At 38.8% G+C, this 14,755-nt stretch overlaps 1 protein-coding gene across 1 annotated transcript; it reads right to left on the reverse strand.

Moving 5' to 3' along the window:
• Positions 1-344: 344 nt before the first annotated feature.
• Positions 345-14,746, reverse strand: LOC139950313 (cytochrome P450 20A1-like). The gene is made up of 12 exons (XM_071948927.1): positions 14,616-14,746; positions 11,533-11,638; positions 10,433-10,482; positions 9,404-9,573; positions 8,709-8,854; positions 7,607-7,774; positions 6,768-6,846; positions 5,963-6,136; positions 4,521-4,635; positions 3,575-3,686; positions 3,029-3,093; positions 345-2,039 (listed from the first exon to the last, which is right to left on the reverse strand). Exons 2-12 carry the CDS (start codon positions 11,602-11,604, stop codon positions 1,787-1,789), a joined length of 1,404 nt encoding a protein of 467 aa, XP_071805028.1. The 5' UTR covers positions 11,605-11,638; positions 14,616-14,746; the 3' UTR covers positions 345-1,786.
• Positions 14,747-14,755: the final 9 nt, after the last annotated feature.

A 14,755-nucleotide genomic window follows, 5' to 3' on the forward strand; every position in this document is an offset into this window, starting at 1 on the left:
AACCAGGTCCTAGTGGTTAGTCCACTTTAAGTAACAACTCCCCAAACCTGCTGCGTGGGGTTTGTCGCGAACCGTGCCGGAATGTTCCGAGAGCACACGAAAAGTTCCGAACCCCAATTAGCTAGTGGAATCAATCTTAGTATTTATTCTTAATATTGTCAAAACAACCATCTGAGAATCTCTGCATCTGATGGGAAAGAATACCCTTTTCCTTTTTATAGAGAATAATAAATAAGACCGAAAAAAATAATAATAATAATGTTACGACAAAAATGTATCTGAAAGGAAGGGGTTTAATTTTGTTTGGCAAACTGACGTTTCCAGTTGCCAAGTTTCAAGTTTGTTTATTCATAAAACAGGAGCTTTTTGATAAAGTAAATTTATAACACACACATGAGCGCACATGTCGAATGAACAGGCACACATAAAACTATTAATGTCAAACAAAACAAAGATTATGACTTCAGACATTCTTTTTTAATACAGCTCTTTTGTAAGTACTTATGTTTTAATAAGTAAAATTGACACAATGCATTTAATGCAAGATTTTTTTTAAAGAAAAGTCATATTACAAAAAGCACAGTGTATTTTGTTGTTGTTTGTCCATTAAGTAATTTTTGCTGTAAATTAATTCTGTATGTATTGTTTACATTATTTCCGCAAAGAATAATGTTATTCGCAAGAATGTGGCATTATCATCAGAGCTACCAATATTTACATCTTACAATCAGGAAGTTAGTTAGAGATTTTTTCATATCAATTAGGGAAATAATAATTTAGAATTACATTCATCATAATTGGGGTAAAAGTTTCCACAATCAGAGAGATTTTCAAACCCAATTATCAGAACATGGATATTGTTTTTACTTTCAGGAAACTTTCTGCAGAATTAGGGAGAGTTGTCAGTTCTGATTTAGGCCTCGAAGTGCCTAAACCTAAAAATAAAGACTTTTTAAAACGTTTTATAGAGTTCATGGGTTCTTTCTAAAACATGAACAAACTTAAAACGAATATTAATACATTGTGGAAAGTGCCTACAGGACGTTCTGCTTTCTCCTTTTTGGAGATTTGGTGACTAGCACAAAGGAAACAGGGAAAGCTTGTGTCCGCCTGCTGTACAAGTTTAAGTGCACACATTGACTTTATGAGTACTTATTGCTGCAACAAAGTACATAATTAAGAGTCAAATAACTTTTGTTTGTATGTAAAGCCCATCCTCTCAAACAGGGAAAAAAAAAACATTAAAAAAAACACCCAAACTCCCCCAAACCATTTTCAAGATGATTTCAAACAGTCCCTTTCCACCAAATTGAGCATTCACTCACCAGACACCATCAAAACCAAAATGGCTCACCATTAAAACCAAAAAGGGCCAATTTTTACAGAAAAAGCTTGTGCATGTGACCCATGGGTTTTTATATCATGCTGAGTTATAAACAGGATAGCTAGTGATAAAACCTTGTGTTCATTTGAAAGATTTTTCAAACACACCACAGTTAAAGAAACTCAGTTAAAACAAGGCTATTTTGAATTTTGAGCTAAAAAACATAACAACAAAAACATCCTTAGCGTACCCGCCCACTTCCTTTTTAAGAGACTGCCTCATTTTTGTTACATTTTTAATTTTCTCAGACGATAACAATTAATTTTGAAAAATAGCACGGCCGGTTTTGAAAAAGAAACAAAATAAGCCCTCCTCCTTCTTTTCAAAAAGGCAGGAGTTACAAATTTTGTTTTGTTTATTGGCCTCAGAAGTTTCAAGATATTATACAAGCCCTGATCCATTTTATTTTCTCTTCTCAACGGTAACCCAGATTTCCTCTTCAGGGGACGTCACAAGACCGTAACGTGGCACAACCACTTGCCCCTCTACAAGATTGAACTTCAAGGTCCGACACAGGACAGCCAGAAAGATGGTCATCTGGGCATAAGCAAAATGCTGTCCTGGGCAACTGCGCTTCCCGGCAAAACCAAACGGCTGGAATCCTGTCTCTTGACGTTGGGTGATGTTATCCTCGCTGAAACGTTCAGGATCAAACCTTGGAAGAGAAAACACGAAAAGCTTGAGAAATCAGAAGCCAATTTCAGTCTAATAATAATAATAGTAATAATAATAGTAATAACAGGTATTTAGAAAGGCTCCCCATAGAAAACTATAATCACAGCGCTAACAAAAGTTTAAAATGCACAATAAACAACAAAATCTTATCGGAAAAGCTACATAAACTAAAAGGATTCAACTCTACCAGGCAAGCTAAGCAGTATAATGACAAGACATTTGCTCTAGAACGGTCAAGATCTTGGGTTTGAATCCCACCTGAGTAAATGTCTGTGGATTTGCTTCTGCGTCGGACAGGGGAAGTCACTGAGTATTCAGTGTATGGGTAAAACACAGTTCTTTATCACTGTTGCAAATTGTTAAAACATCTTTTAAATGTCAGTTACTACTACACAAGTCTTGCTTTAAAGACAGTGGATACTATTGGTAATTGTCAAAGACCAGTCATCTCACTTGGTGTATCTAAAAAATATGCACAAAATAGCAAACCTGTGAAAATTTGAGCTCAATTGGTCGTCGAAGTTGCGAGATATGAATGAAATAAAAAACACCCTTGTCACACTAAGTTGTGTGCATTAAGATGCTTGATTTTGAGACCCCAAGTTCTAAATTTGAGGGCTCTAAATCAAATTTGTGGAAAAGTACTTCTTTCTCAAGAACTATGGTACCTCTGAGGGAGCCGTTTCTCACAACGTTTTATACCATCAACCTCTCCCCATGATTCGTCAGCAAGAAAGGCTTTTTGCTAATAATTATTTTGAGTAATAACCAGTAGTGTGCACTTCCTTTAAAGGAAAACAGGTTACCAACCAAAAAGGCAAAACAATGTGCACTGCTTTTTTTGTTGACCATCTATATTTCCTTCTGAAGCACTTTAATCATTAGAGCCCAAATCAAAGTGATCCATCCAGAGCTAACTTTGAAGTGCGTTTCATAGGACTAAAAAACATTGGAAGATATTTTACTTACTTTTGGGGCTCTGGCCAAATCTCTGGATCCTCCAGCACTACTCCAAGAGCATGGTAAACTGAAGTCTAGAAAACGATATTTTGAAATGTTAAATATCTACGAACATATATTGTATGATTTAAACACAGACAGACAGTATTAGTAATTTGTATTCTATGAACTATAAAACCTGGGGTTTAGTAAGTTCACAAGTCTGGTTTAAAACATGGATAAGTTATGTTAACCACTGCTTCATATAGGATTCAAACTGCCTCTAGCTACCGGGCAATCACGGTGGTCTAGTTGGCAAGACATTTGCTGCACAATTCAAAAGGTTGTGGTTTGAATACGACCAAGTAATAAGCCTTTGATCTGTTTCACAGAACTCTGAAAGTACTGAGTATACAGTGCTAACACACATCAGTGTAAAACCAAAATATATATTCTTTATCCCCGATGCAAGTTTACCATCTATTTATTCAGTTTTGTTGGGAAAAAAAATAAACTGAGAAGAGAAGGATTTGAACCAGCAACCTCTGGATTAAAACAGAAGGAGTTTGTTCTTACCCCTGCTGGGATGATGTGACCCCCTAGCTCAGTGTCACTATCCTGAAAACGAGCAGCATAAGGGGTCAATATTGACAGGCGTAGACTCTCGTTGATCACATGATGCAGATATCTGTTGAATACAGATTGAATCTCAATCAACAAACTGACCAATAGTACAATTGAGGAAGTTTTCAGAGCTGGTACACAAAAACAAGTTGCTAATTTAGACAAACCGCCATATATTTCAGATTGCTCAGACTGGTGGCCGGCAACATTCATGCTGAGCTTAACAGCATTATAATGTAAAGTCCTAGTGGTCAGCTACATTGCACAGTGTAATCAGTGTAGCCTCACATTAAATTCCTCAGGTTTTTCTACCTCCTTTCCAAAAGAGAATACTACAAAAAGTTCCTGCTAGTGCCATCTTTAAGGCAACTTGGATGTTTGCTTTGGGCCGCATCATAGCATTCTAATTTTTCTTTGAAGCCAAGTCAAATGGTATCAACCAATTGAAACAAGAAAATGACACAATCATGTACTACTGTTGGGTGACTCACAGTGGGTACACAATGTAAACAATCCTAGCAAGCAACGCCCAGTGTAGTGAGGAAAAGACAGAAGCACTAGGAAGCAGCCATGTTTGTCCACACTCACTGTAATTGGATTTTTTGTTTTGTTTTTACATTATACATCCATGATGTTAATAATAATAATAACAATGTTAAACATTTCTAGTGCGCAACGTCTGTCAATGGTGACGCACTCCTAGCGCAGAAAAAACAAGAACTCTGCTATAACACAATGACACAAGACAACCAAAAGTTTGAAGGCTATTATTTCTGAAACAGATATGTTTTGATAGATTTACAATGACCTGCACACAGCAATTATATATAACGCATTGGTATGTGTTGAAAAATTCACCATCATATCCCATAAAGAAGGGAGAAAAATCTTCACTCACTTGAGTTGATCCAACTGGGACTGCTCCACTTGACCCTTGACCTTCGTGACCTCCTGGTGTAGTTTCTCTTGACAATCCTGGTGAGTAGCCAGGAAATATATCGTCCAAGCCATCACTATCAACAAATAATATGCCACAAGAAATTATCAAATCAATCTCAAAAATCCTCACACTTTAGTCGTGTCAGTCGAGAAGCATTGTATCTCTTCTAACCTTTGAGAAAGACTCGAGGGTCGAAACACCAAACCATTAAGTATTTTTTTGTATCTCGACTTGGCAACAATGTTGAGTCTCGTGCGAAAGAAACTCGGTGTCAAAATGCTGAATCAAGAGTCCCTATGATTGTGTTGTGTGACCAAGGGAGGTTAATTTGGCCAGATACAATATCTCTGCGCTTGGCCTTTCAAGGGTAGTTTTTGAAATAACACATTCTGGTAGAGCTGCCAATATTTGCATCCGACAATCAGGGAGATTTTGTACAATTAGGGAGATACTTAGGATTTAAGGCATTGCATGGTGAGGTACCAATATATATTTGGTTTGCGGTCACACCATGTGTGTGTATCTAGTTGCCAGTTAGAGTTTGTTCCTAGAGAACTGTCTTTAGGACAGTAATTAGGGAGATACTTAGGATTTGAGGCATTGCATGGTGAGGTATCAATAAATATTTGGTTTGCGGTAACACCATGTGTGTGTATCTAGTTGCCAGTTAGAGTTTGTTCCTACTGTCTTTAGGACAGTGATTACGGAGATATTTAAATCACATTCAACATAATGGACCTTAACCCTTTACAGATCTTCCATTTCTGTTCAGTCATCACCATATGCCCAGAAATTGTTAATCTTGTTGATTTTTCACACCGCTATTTTAAGGTAAAATGTCATGAAAAATAATAAGAAAGCCTGAATGTCTGTACAGCTTTTGTGATGTCATAGCTTTTATATTGTTGGTGTGTCATACAATCTGTAAATTCATCAGTAATTATGTTAACTTTATTTTTGTACACGTAACACAACCCACACAATTCTTATGTTCTTCAGTCTTGAACATGCTTCAACAGTTATATACAGCTTAGGGTTTGTCTAAATTTGTGGTAGGCTCTGACAACAGTTGGATTGCCTTATCATTATTATTATTATCATCTTGTATTGAAGTATAGGACATCCTTAGCAACACCCATATGTTCCTCAGTTGTGAACATGCCTCAAACAGCATCTACCTCCAGGAGGCTTAGGCTCTGGCTGAATTAACGGCTTTGGACACGGCTATAGCTGGATCGCAGAATCATCATGCATTGACGTATAGTATATCCTTAGCAACACCGATAGCAACAGTTTTAGCCGTAGCCACCAATTCAGTTCGTACAAAACTGTGTGCCTGTGGAATAAGGAGTTTGAACTCCAGTGGTGAATGCACAAATCTCCACGGGAACAGTACTCACAATTTCCAGATGTGTGAAATGCACCCATCATGTAGCTGAGACAATCATCTAGTACCTGCTCTTCTGGTAGCTCATTCTCCAGGAGAACGTCGATAAACAATGTGGACCCAACTACAGGCTTTGCTTTACGCTTCTTCATAATGGCTCTTATACTATCGTGCATGAAACCTAAAGCTGTTGGTCAAAGACAATCAACACATTGTTATTAAGCTTTGATGTTAAAGACAGTGGACACTATTGGTAATTATCAAAGACTAGTCTTCACACTTGGTGTATCTCAACATATGCATAGTATAACAAACCTGTGAAAATTTGAGCTCGAAGTTGCGAGATAATAATGAAAGAAAAAACACCCTTGTCACACGAAGTTGTTTGCGTTCAGATGCTTGATTTCATGACCTCAAGTTCTAAACTTGAGGTCTTGAAATCAAATTCGTGGAAAATTACTTCTCTCTCGAAAACTATGTCACTTCAGAGGGAGCCGTTTCTCACAATATTTTATACCATCAACCTCTCTCCATTACTCGTTACAAATTAAGGTTTTATGATGACAATTATTTTGAGTAATTGCCAATAGTGTCCATGCAGATAAAGACAGGGGACCAGTCACTTAAGAATGAGGCCCGGCTTTATCCATGCAGATAAAAACAGGGGACCAGTCACTTCAGAGAAGACCAATCATAATCGCAGAAATTGAAAGCTTACGTCACTGCAAGTTTATCCACTGATACCATCGGTCCTGTAAGACCAGTGCCTGTCTTTATCCTTGCAGATAAAGAGGGGGGGGACCGGTCGACCAACTCACCTTCCTTGAACTTCTTGTCCCTGTCGCTCCCATCCTCTGCAGGGCATTGAGTTAGACTAGTTTCCATTTCAGACCAACACTAAAATAAATCAAGTAAACACATCCATAGGGGGCTCAATCTTCCCATTCACATCCGTGCCTCATCTACACTGGACTCATTTAAAACTGCTCTAAAAACACACTTATTTAAATCCATCTAGTCTATTCAGTTTCTGCTATTTCACCCCACTTTTAATTGTAATTTTTTGTTATCTTACACTTCCTGTTCAGCGCTTAGAAACCTTGTATTAAGCGCTATTTAAAATGCATGTTATTATTATTATCATTTTCAATATTTATGTTCAATGAAGTATGTTTGGTTTGCAGTAACACCATGTGTGTATCTACTTGCCAGGTAGTTTATTTTCTTTTGGGAACTTGTCTTGTCTTTTGATGTAACGATAAAGAAAGGGCAAAACCAAAATACATCCATAATCTTCCATCTGCATTCTTCTTAAGATGAGCAGAGTCTACGGTTTGAACATCAAGACTGCAACAGCTCTTTTTCAGAGTCAAAACTCCCACAAAAGAGAGTTATACATGTACATGGTTAAGCCCACAAGTTTACTATTTATAGTTACTTCCCATCCACCACATGACTATCATTTTGCAGGTTGGCAAAGTTTATTTATCATTCAAAACCACAGTGGTTGAAACTGAATGGCCAGACAGTCGGAGTGTTACGTTACAGAAACCACAATGAACTATTAAAGTTCAATGAAAATCATGTGATAAGTTACAGAGTAGTAAGTGGTCAATGCCTAACAACCATTTGAAGAATGTATTCACTGTAAACTCACAATTTCAAATGAGTGTCGAAACTTGAGAATGTTGCCTTCATCTTTGAAGTAATCTCCAAAGAATATCCGGGTGAGTGCCTTGATGACGAGAGCATGGCAGTATTGCATCAATGGGAGGTGTTCGTCCTTTGGTAAACCCAGAAGTTTCTTCTCAAGCTCACAAGCCAACTGAAACATCCAGATAATATATCTCAGCTGTTGCCAATCTTAACCATTTTAAATCCGAGTCAAGCACAGGAGCTAGAGTCAATTCTCTCCAAAAGGTCTGAAACTAGGATCCAGATCTTAGGAGGTATAGAAAGGCATTCCCCCTTTTGATCATCCTTGGAGTTAAAGGGTGTATGAAACAGCCAGTGGAGCGCCATGGCAGCTCAGGGCTGTTTACTTCCCAGGGAGATGGGAAAGATTAAAGGGATGTTATTGGGCCAATGACCAGGGCCTTAATGTTTAGCGCATTGATACATTTTGGGCGGCGCGCTATATAAGAACTAGTTATTTTTAAAATTATTATTATAAAAGATTCCAAGGAGCTTTTAGGAAAAGTATCGTCAGCACTAGAGAAGTGGATCAAAGAGGAAGATTATAAATCAGAGAAAATTACTGCATTTTTTGTATTACCAGGCAGACTTTACAAAGTCTGAAATATCTTAAAGGCAGTGGACACTATTGGTAGTTACTCAAAATAATTGTTAGCATAAAAACTTACTTTGTAACAAGCAATGGAGAGCTGTTGCTAGTATAAAACATTGTGAAAAACGGCTCCCTCTGAAGTAATGTAGTTTTCCAGAAAGAAGTAATTTTCCAAGAATTTGATTTCGAGCCCTCAGATTTAAAATTTGAGGTCTCGAAATCAAGCATCTGAAAGCAAACAACTTCGTGTAACAAGGGTGTTTTTTCTTCCATTATTATCTTGCAACTTTGACGACCAATTGAGTCCAAATTTTCACAGGTTTGTTATTTTGTGCATATTTTGAGATACACCAAGTGAGAAGACTGGTCTTGGACAATTACCAATAGTGTCCAGTGCCTTTAACCCTGCAGGCATAGGATAAGACAACAAACTTAATAGGGGATGGCCACACTACTGACAATAAAATATTACCTCGTTGAATGTACCACAGTAGTTTCTGAGGTTTGCTTGTGTGAAGGGCGGGTCATACATGATGCGTCTCCTCCGTCCATCGGCCTTATTAGCATAATGGATAGAACTTCGGCCAATCAGAGGCTTAAACAAGGCAAACAGTTCCGCTGAAAGAAAGAAATAATGTATTCTCAACATAATTGAAAGTTGTATACACACAATGTTTTTTAAATAAGAGATTTATTTTAGGGTTGAGGTGAGATGTTTGTATTCAATCAAACAACACCTTCGTCCACCGACTTTGTCCAGAATTAAGTGTACTGGCCCTATGTAAAAAAAACGGCACCTTTTGCACACAAATACTACAGATAAAAGCAGTTGTCATTCAATGCTCATGGTGGCAGCCCCACTGACAACAAAATCATGACGAGCCGGGAAAAAAAACACCAAAAAATTCTCGAATTTTCTTCCCACCCCGGCGTTGAAAAAGGCGCCTCTTGCACACGAACACGAATACTAACAAAACTGGCATTGGGACTGCTCATCATCATTCGGCATAGACTGGGGTCTGAGGCCCCTTCGTCCTCAGGTTGTAATGGGGGCGCACTCCTGGAGTTGCCGCATTGTTGGTATTGGGACTGCTGTCCATTGTTAGTTTTGAGGTCTGGTACTCTGAGGCCAAAATGGTTGAACATTTGTGAGATAATTGTACTTACGTGGTCGATCAAATACTCCCATGTGCTCTTTGAATAGCTCTGGTGAAGCAATACTAACAGTGAACTTTGTACCAAACCAGAAGGATGCTATGGTCCCATAAGTCTCATGCAAGTTCGCAAGAAACTCATGCATGCTTCCTGCGGCACCAATATCTGGGAAGTTACCTTCTCTGTACAATAAATATACAATAATAATAAACACAATTTTTAAAGTACTTTATCTGCAGGAACCTCGACCAACTCATTCTTTTACAACAGACATACAGAACTATTTTGAATGATGAGACCCATATGGTACTTTGGAAGGTTGACGAGGTGCTGCTGCACAATCTACAACTGAGCACGCCAGTTCCACCAGGGTGAGCCTCGTCTCTTTTCTGGGTTTTGAAAGTGCCATCTGTAACACATTTTTTATGTTTGTTTGTAGCTGCTGGGCACGTGTGAAAAACAGTGTTTAACTGAGAGGTCTCCCCAGGATAAAGAGGAAATCAATAAATAAACACACAGGATCTTCAGCTCGATTTCTCATCATCATTTGGTGATTGTTTTGTGACAGTGGTGTACCTCCCCTCTCATTGTGTCTTCATTGTGTTCTGGGAATCTTGAGAATGTTTGGGGGCATTTCAGTACAAGAGAGAAAGAGTTTGTTATGGGTATACATGTAGGAACATTTGGGGAGCTCCCTCTGTCACTTTTAGGACATGGAAAAACAAATGGGCCAGTTTTCAGAATCTAAGCCCAAACGATTTAAATCCGCTTAGAGCAAGGTTGGTGGAGCAGAATGCACTACCTTCCCATTTTTTAAGAAGCAATTATGGTTATTCGTGCATTGCTCAAGAGCTCAGGTGTCATGACCGGGATTCGAACCCACACTCTGCTACTGACTATTACCAGAGCTTGGGCCTTATGAACAAGACCGCTCAGCCATGACACACCACGTTCTACAACTACTGTGCTAGATTTAACAGTGGGCAAGATTTGCAGAAAGATATTTTTCTCTCTGGAGGAGAACAACTCCATCATCCTTACCTTGGATCCGTTGGATCCATTCCAGGGATAGTGCTGGTCTTAGTTGAGCCCTGCAATAAACAAAAAAGACATAAAATAACACAATTCACTCTGCATAAAACACCACGCTATCTTGAACAAAACAGAAAATGAGACAAAAACAGCCAATTCACAGAACAGTTCAATCACCGACAATTGATCCATGAGAGAATTATTTGAAACAAAAGTGGCCAAATGAAAAAAATGCATCCCATGTTGGTGCTGCACGGGCAGCTTGGGACCTCGCTCGAAATGGGCCACTCAAATTACAAGTTTCCTGTAGTTCTTGTTGTATTAATTTAGATTTATCACTTGAACATTTTCTTCCAGCCAAATTCACTGTCCAGCTGTTTTCTCCTTTTCATACAACTGTATCTCTAAGATCATACATCCTCAAACCAAGCATCCATATGTAAAAATTAAACGCTTTACATTTCTTAAATTTAAAGTCACCTGGAAGTGGTATTTTTTCAAAATAAAGCTTTTATCACTAATATATGTGTTTTGATGAGTGGAATGTGAATGAACAGTTAACTAAGGTTTAAAAAAATCAGTTCTTATGTTATTTACAAATTTAAGAGTAGACCCCGACCCGAGAGGGCGCTGTTCGTGACGTCAATCGAGGCAGACTTTGCCTGTAATGCGTAGAGTAAACACAATTGCAAAGTACATGACGGACCAAGTCGTGAGTTTGTACGAATCAAAAAATTTTGTTTTTGTTTTTTTCCGGCAATGCCGACCAGGTGTATTGCTGCTGAATGCAGAAACACTTTTTGAAATGTACCAACTCACGACTTGGACGTACATGTACTTTGCACGTGTGTTTACTATGCACTGCAGGCAAAGTCTGCCTCGATTGACGTCACAAAAGGGGTAGGCGGAGTCAGCCCCCCAAATAACTTTATATATTTTTTAAACATATAAATCGTGACAAACAATTACTAAAAAAATTGTTTTATTGTTCGTAAGCATATACTCTTATGTTTGAAAGAAAACAATTTCTATTTCCAGGTGACTTTAGGTGAATATTGGGCAACAGAATTTGACGTTTTGGACAAACCCAGGATGCCCTATAAACTTACAGGGTAAAAGTAGATGACTGCTGCTATCAACACGACTACAAACGTCACAGCAAAGATTGCAAAGGCCAGCATCCTGGAGATGTTGTGTCAATTCTTGTGTGCTACGCTGTTGAAAAAAAGTAAAGCAAAGAGTTAACACTGGCTGGTAGAGTATCTGTTTTAATTTCCCTTTGTGGAGCACCACACAGTGTCATTGTGAAGGGATTGACTGTCAGTGTCATTGTGAAAGATTGACTGTCAGTGTCATTGTGAAAGATTGACTATCAGTGTATTTGTGAAGGATTTACTGTCAGCAGTGTCATTGTGAAAGACTAGCTGACAGTGTCATTGTGAAAGATTGCCTGTTAGCAGTGTCATTGTGAAGGATTGACTGTCAGTGTCATTGTGAAAGATTGACTGTCAGTGTCATTGTGAAGGGATTGACTGTCAGTGTCATTGTGAAAGATTGACTGTCAGTGTCATTGTGAAAGATTGACTATCAGTGTCATTGTGAAGGATTTACTGTCAGCAGTGTCATTGTGAAAGACTAGCTGACAGTGTCATTGTGAAGGATTTACTGTCAATGTCAGTGTGAAAGATTGACTGTCAGCAGTGTCACTGTGAAAGATTAACTGACAGTCATTGTAAAGGATTGACTGTCAGTGTCATTGTGAAGGATTTACTGTCAGCAGTGTCAAGTTGTGAAATATTAACTGTCAGTGTCATTGTGAAAAATTAACTGTCAGAGTCATTGTGAAGGATTGACTGTCAGTGTCATTGTGAAAGATCGACTGTCAGCAGTGTCACTGTGAAAAATTAACTGTCAATGTCATTGTGAAGGATATACTGTCAGTGTCATTATGAAAGATTGACTGTCAGCAGTGTCAAGTTGTGAAATATTAACTGTCAGTGTCATTGTGAAAGATTGACTGTTAGTGTCATTGTGAAGGATTGACTGTCAGAGTCATTGTGAAGGATTGACTGTCAGCAGTGTCACTGTAAAAAAATAACTGTCAGAGTCATTGTGAAGGATAGACTGTCAGTGTCATTGTGAAGGATTGACTGTCAGTGTCATTGTGAAAGATTGACTTTTAGTGTCATTGTGAAGGGTTGACTGTCAGCAGTGTCAAGTTGTGAAATATTAACTGTCAGTGTCATGGTGAAAAAATAACTGTCAGAGTCATTGTGAAGGATTGACTGTCAGTGTCATTATGAAAGATTGACTGTCAGCAGTGTCAAGTTGTGAAATATTAACTGTCAGTGTCATTGTGAAAGATTGACTGTCAGTGTAATTGTGAAGGATTTACTGTCAGCAGTGTCATTGTGAAAGATTAACTGACAGTGTCATTGTGAAAGATTGCCTGTTAGCAGTGTCATTGTGAAGGATGTCTGTCAGTGTCGTTGACTCATTGTGGATGATCTTGTCTGTCATAGTGTCATTGTGAAGGATTGACTGTCAGTGTCATTGTGAAGGAATTCCTCTGCGTCTGAATCAGCAAGTCAGGCGCGTCTCAACCAGCCAACAAGGCATCAATCTCACACCACTGCACTCTGCATTTTAGCAGGTGACCATTTACCACATACTTTTGTACACAGGAGGCAAGGACAGCAAGGAAGTCGCCATACCAAAAACCAAGATGACTGTGTCCCGAGCCAAATGAGATTGCACACTCTTATTCCAATCCTAAATGGTGCACTTCAAATCCAAAGAAGTTTGTGTACGGCTTTTATAGCACAGATTATATAGACCCGAAGATTTTCTCCTGCCACCACTTTTCACAAATTTTTACCAAAATTAATATAATAATAATAATAATAATAATAATAATAATAATAATAATAGCGAAGTCTTATATAGCGCACGTATCTACCAACCAAGGTACTCAAGGCGCTGAGTATATACAAACTTTCAGAAAGATAGGTTATTGCAGTGATGAATTCTGAGACCCAATTATTTAGCACCTTATAAGGGTTTACAAGGTGCTACGGCGCATTAAGCAGCCACAACTAGAAACACCAGGGCGAACCCCTTCTCTTTTCGATAAGTGCACTGGGTTCTTTTACATGCGTTACACAACACATGGGGCCAACGGCTTTACGTCCCATCCGAAGGACGAAGCAATGGTTAAGTGTCTTGCTCAAGGACACAGTGTCACGGCTGGGGATTCGAACCCACACTCTGCTGATCAGAAACACCAGTGTTTGAATTCGGTGCTTTTAACCGCTCGGCCACGACACTTCCACTTCTCATTGTACTCAGCTCAAATTATATCATTTCATAAACAATAGAAAGGTGGTGGCAGGATACAGAAACTTTTCCAAAGTGTAACCCTTCATCCACATCACAGTCGTAGTTGATTTTTCCTAGTTAATTGTAATCCTCTTTAAAGGGCCAGTCACACTGCAGCGATAACGAAAACGATAACAATCACCACGCAAAGAGAATGCATTCTATTGGACGAGTTGCTTCGCGCAGAATACGCGCCCGCTTAATCCACCAATCAAGGGCGTGATTTGTTGACCGGGCCTTTACCCTTGATGACCTTGGTCATAGTCCATGCATGAGCCAGGTCAGGTTGATGGGCTAACAAACCTCAACTTCCCGTCCCTGGAGAATTGAGGGTTTCGACCATTGCAACCTTTTCCCTAGACCAAGTACTAACACTACATTACAGAGCCCCCGTTCTTGGGTCTAGACTAGACCCAGTAACTGGGGCGTACTCCTTCTTTTGAAATTTTGACATTCTACTTCTATTTTTCTAGCGACCGAGAATGTCAAAATTTCGAAAAAAGGAGTACGCCCCAGTTACTTGGTCTAGCTCTAGACTTTACTTCTGTACCTATATCATCATCAATCAATCAATAATCATGATTGAAATTCTTTATAATAAAAAACAAAATCAAAATATTGTTTGAAAAATTTAACCCGTGAAATAAAATTTAAATTGTCCATGCATCTTTGCATGAATGATTTCCCATGTCACCAGGAATGAACACCAGACACTGGCTTTGCTGCCACTGACACTGCATGTGCCAGTCGTGTCAATGCTTTTAAACTAATTATTGTTTTTAATGCATAATCTTAAGACACTCCCAAAACTTACATTATGCTCCAAGCCACACCACACTCCGACCTCGGCAATAATGTCAACAATTTTTTTTTCTAACCCACGTACCCAGACACAAGAGCGCCACCAAGCGGTTGTTTACATACAGCATGCTAAAAATAAAACGATGTTTTTGC

The sequence above is a fragment of the Asterias amurensis genome, chromosome 2 (genome assembly GCF_032118995.1).
Source record: "Asterias amurensis chromosome 2, ASM3211899v1".
Classification (NCBI taxonomy): Eukaryota; Metazoa; Echinodermata; class Asteroidea; order Forcipulatida; family Asteriidae; genus Asterias; species Asterias amurensis.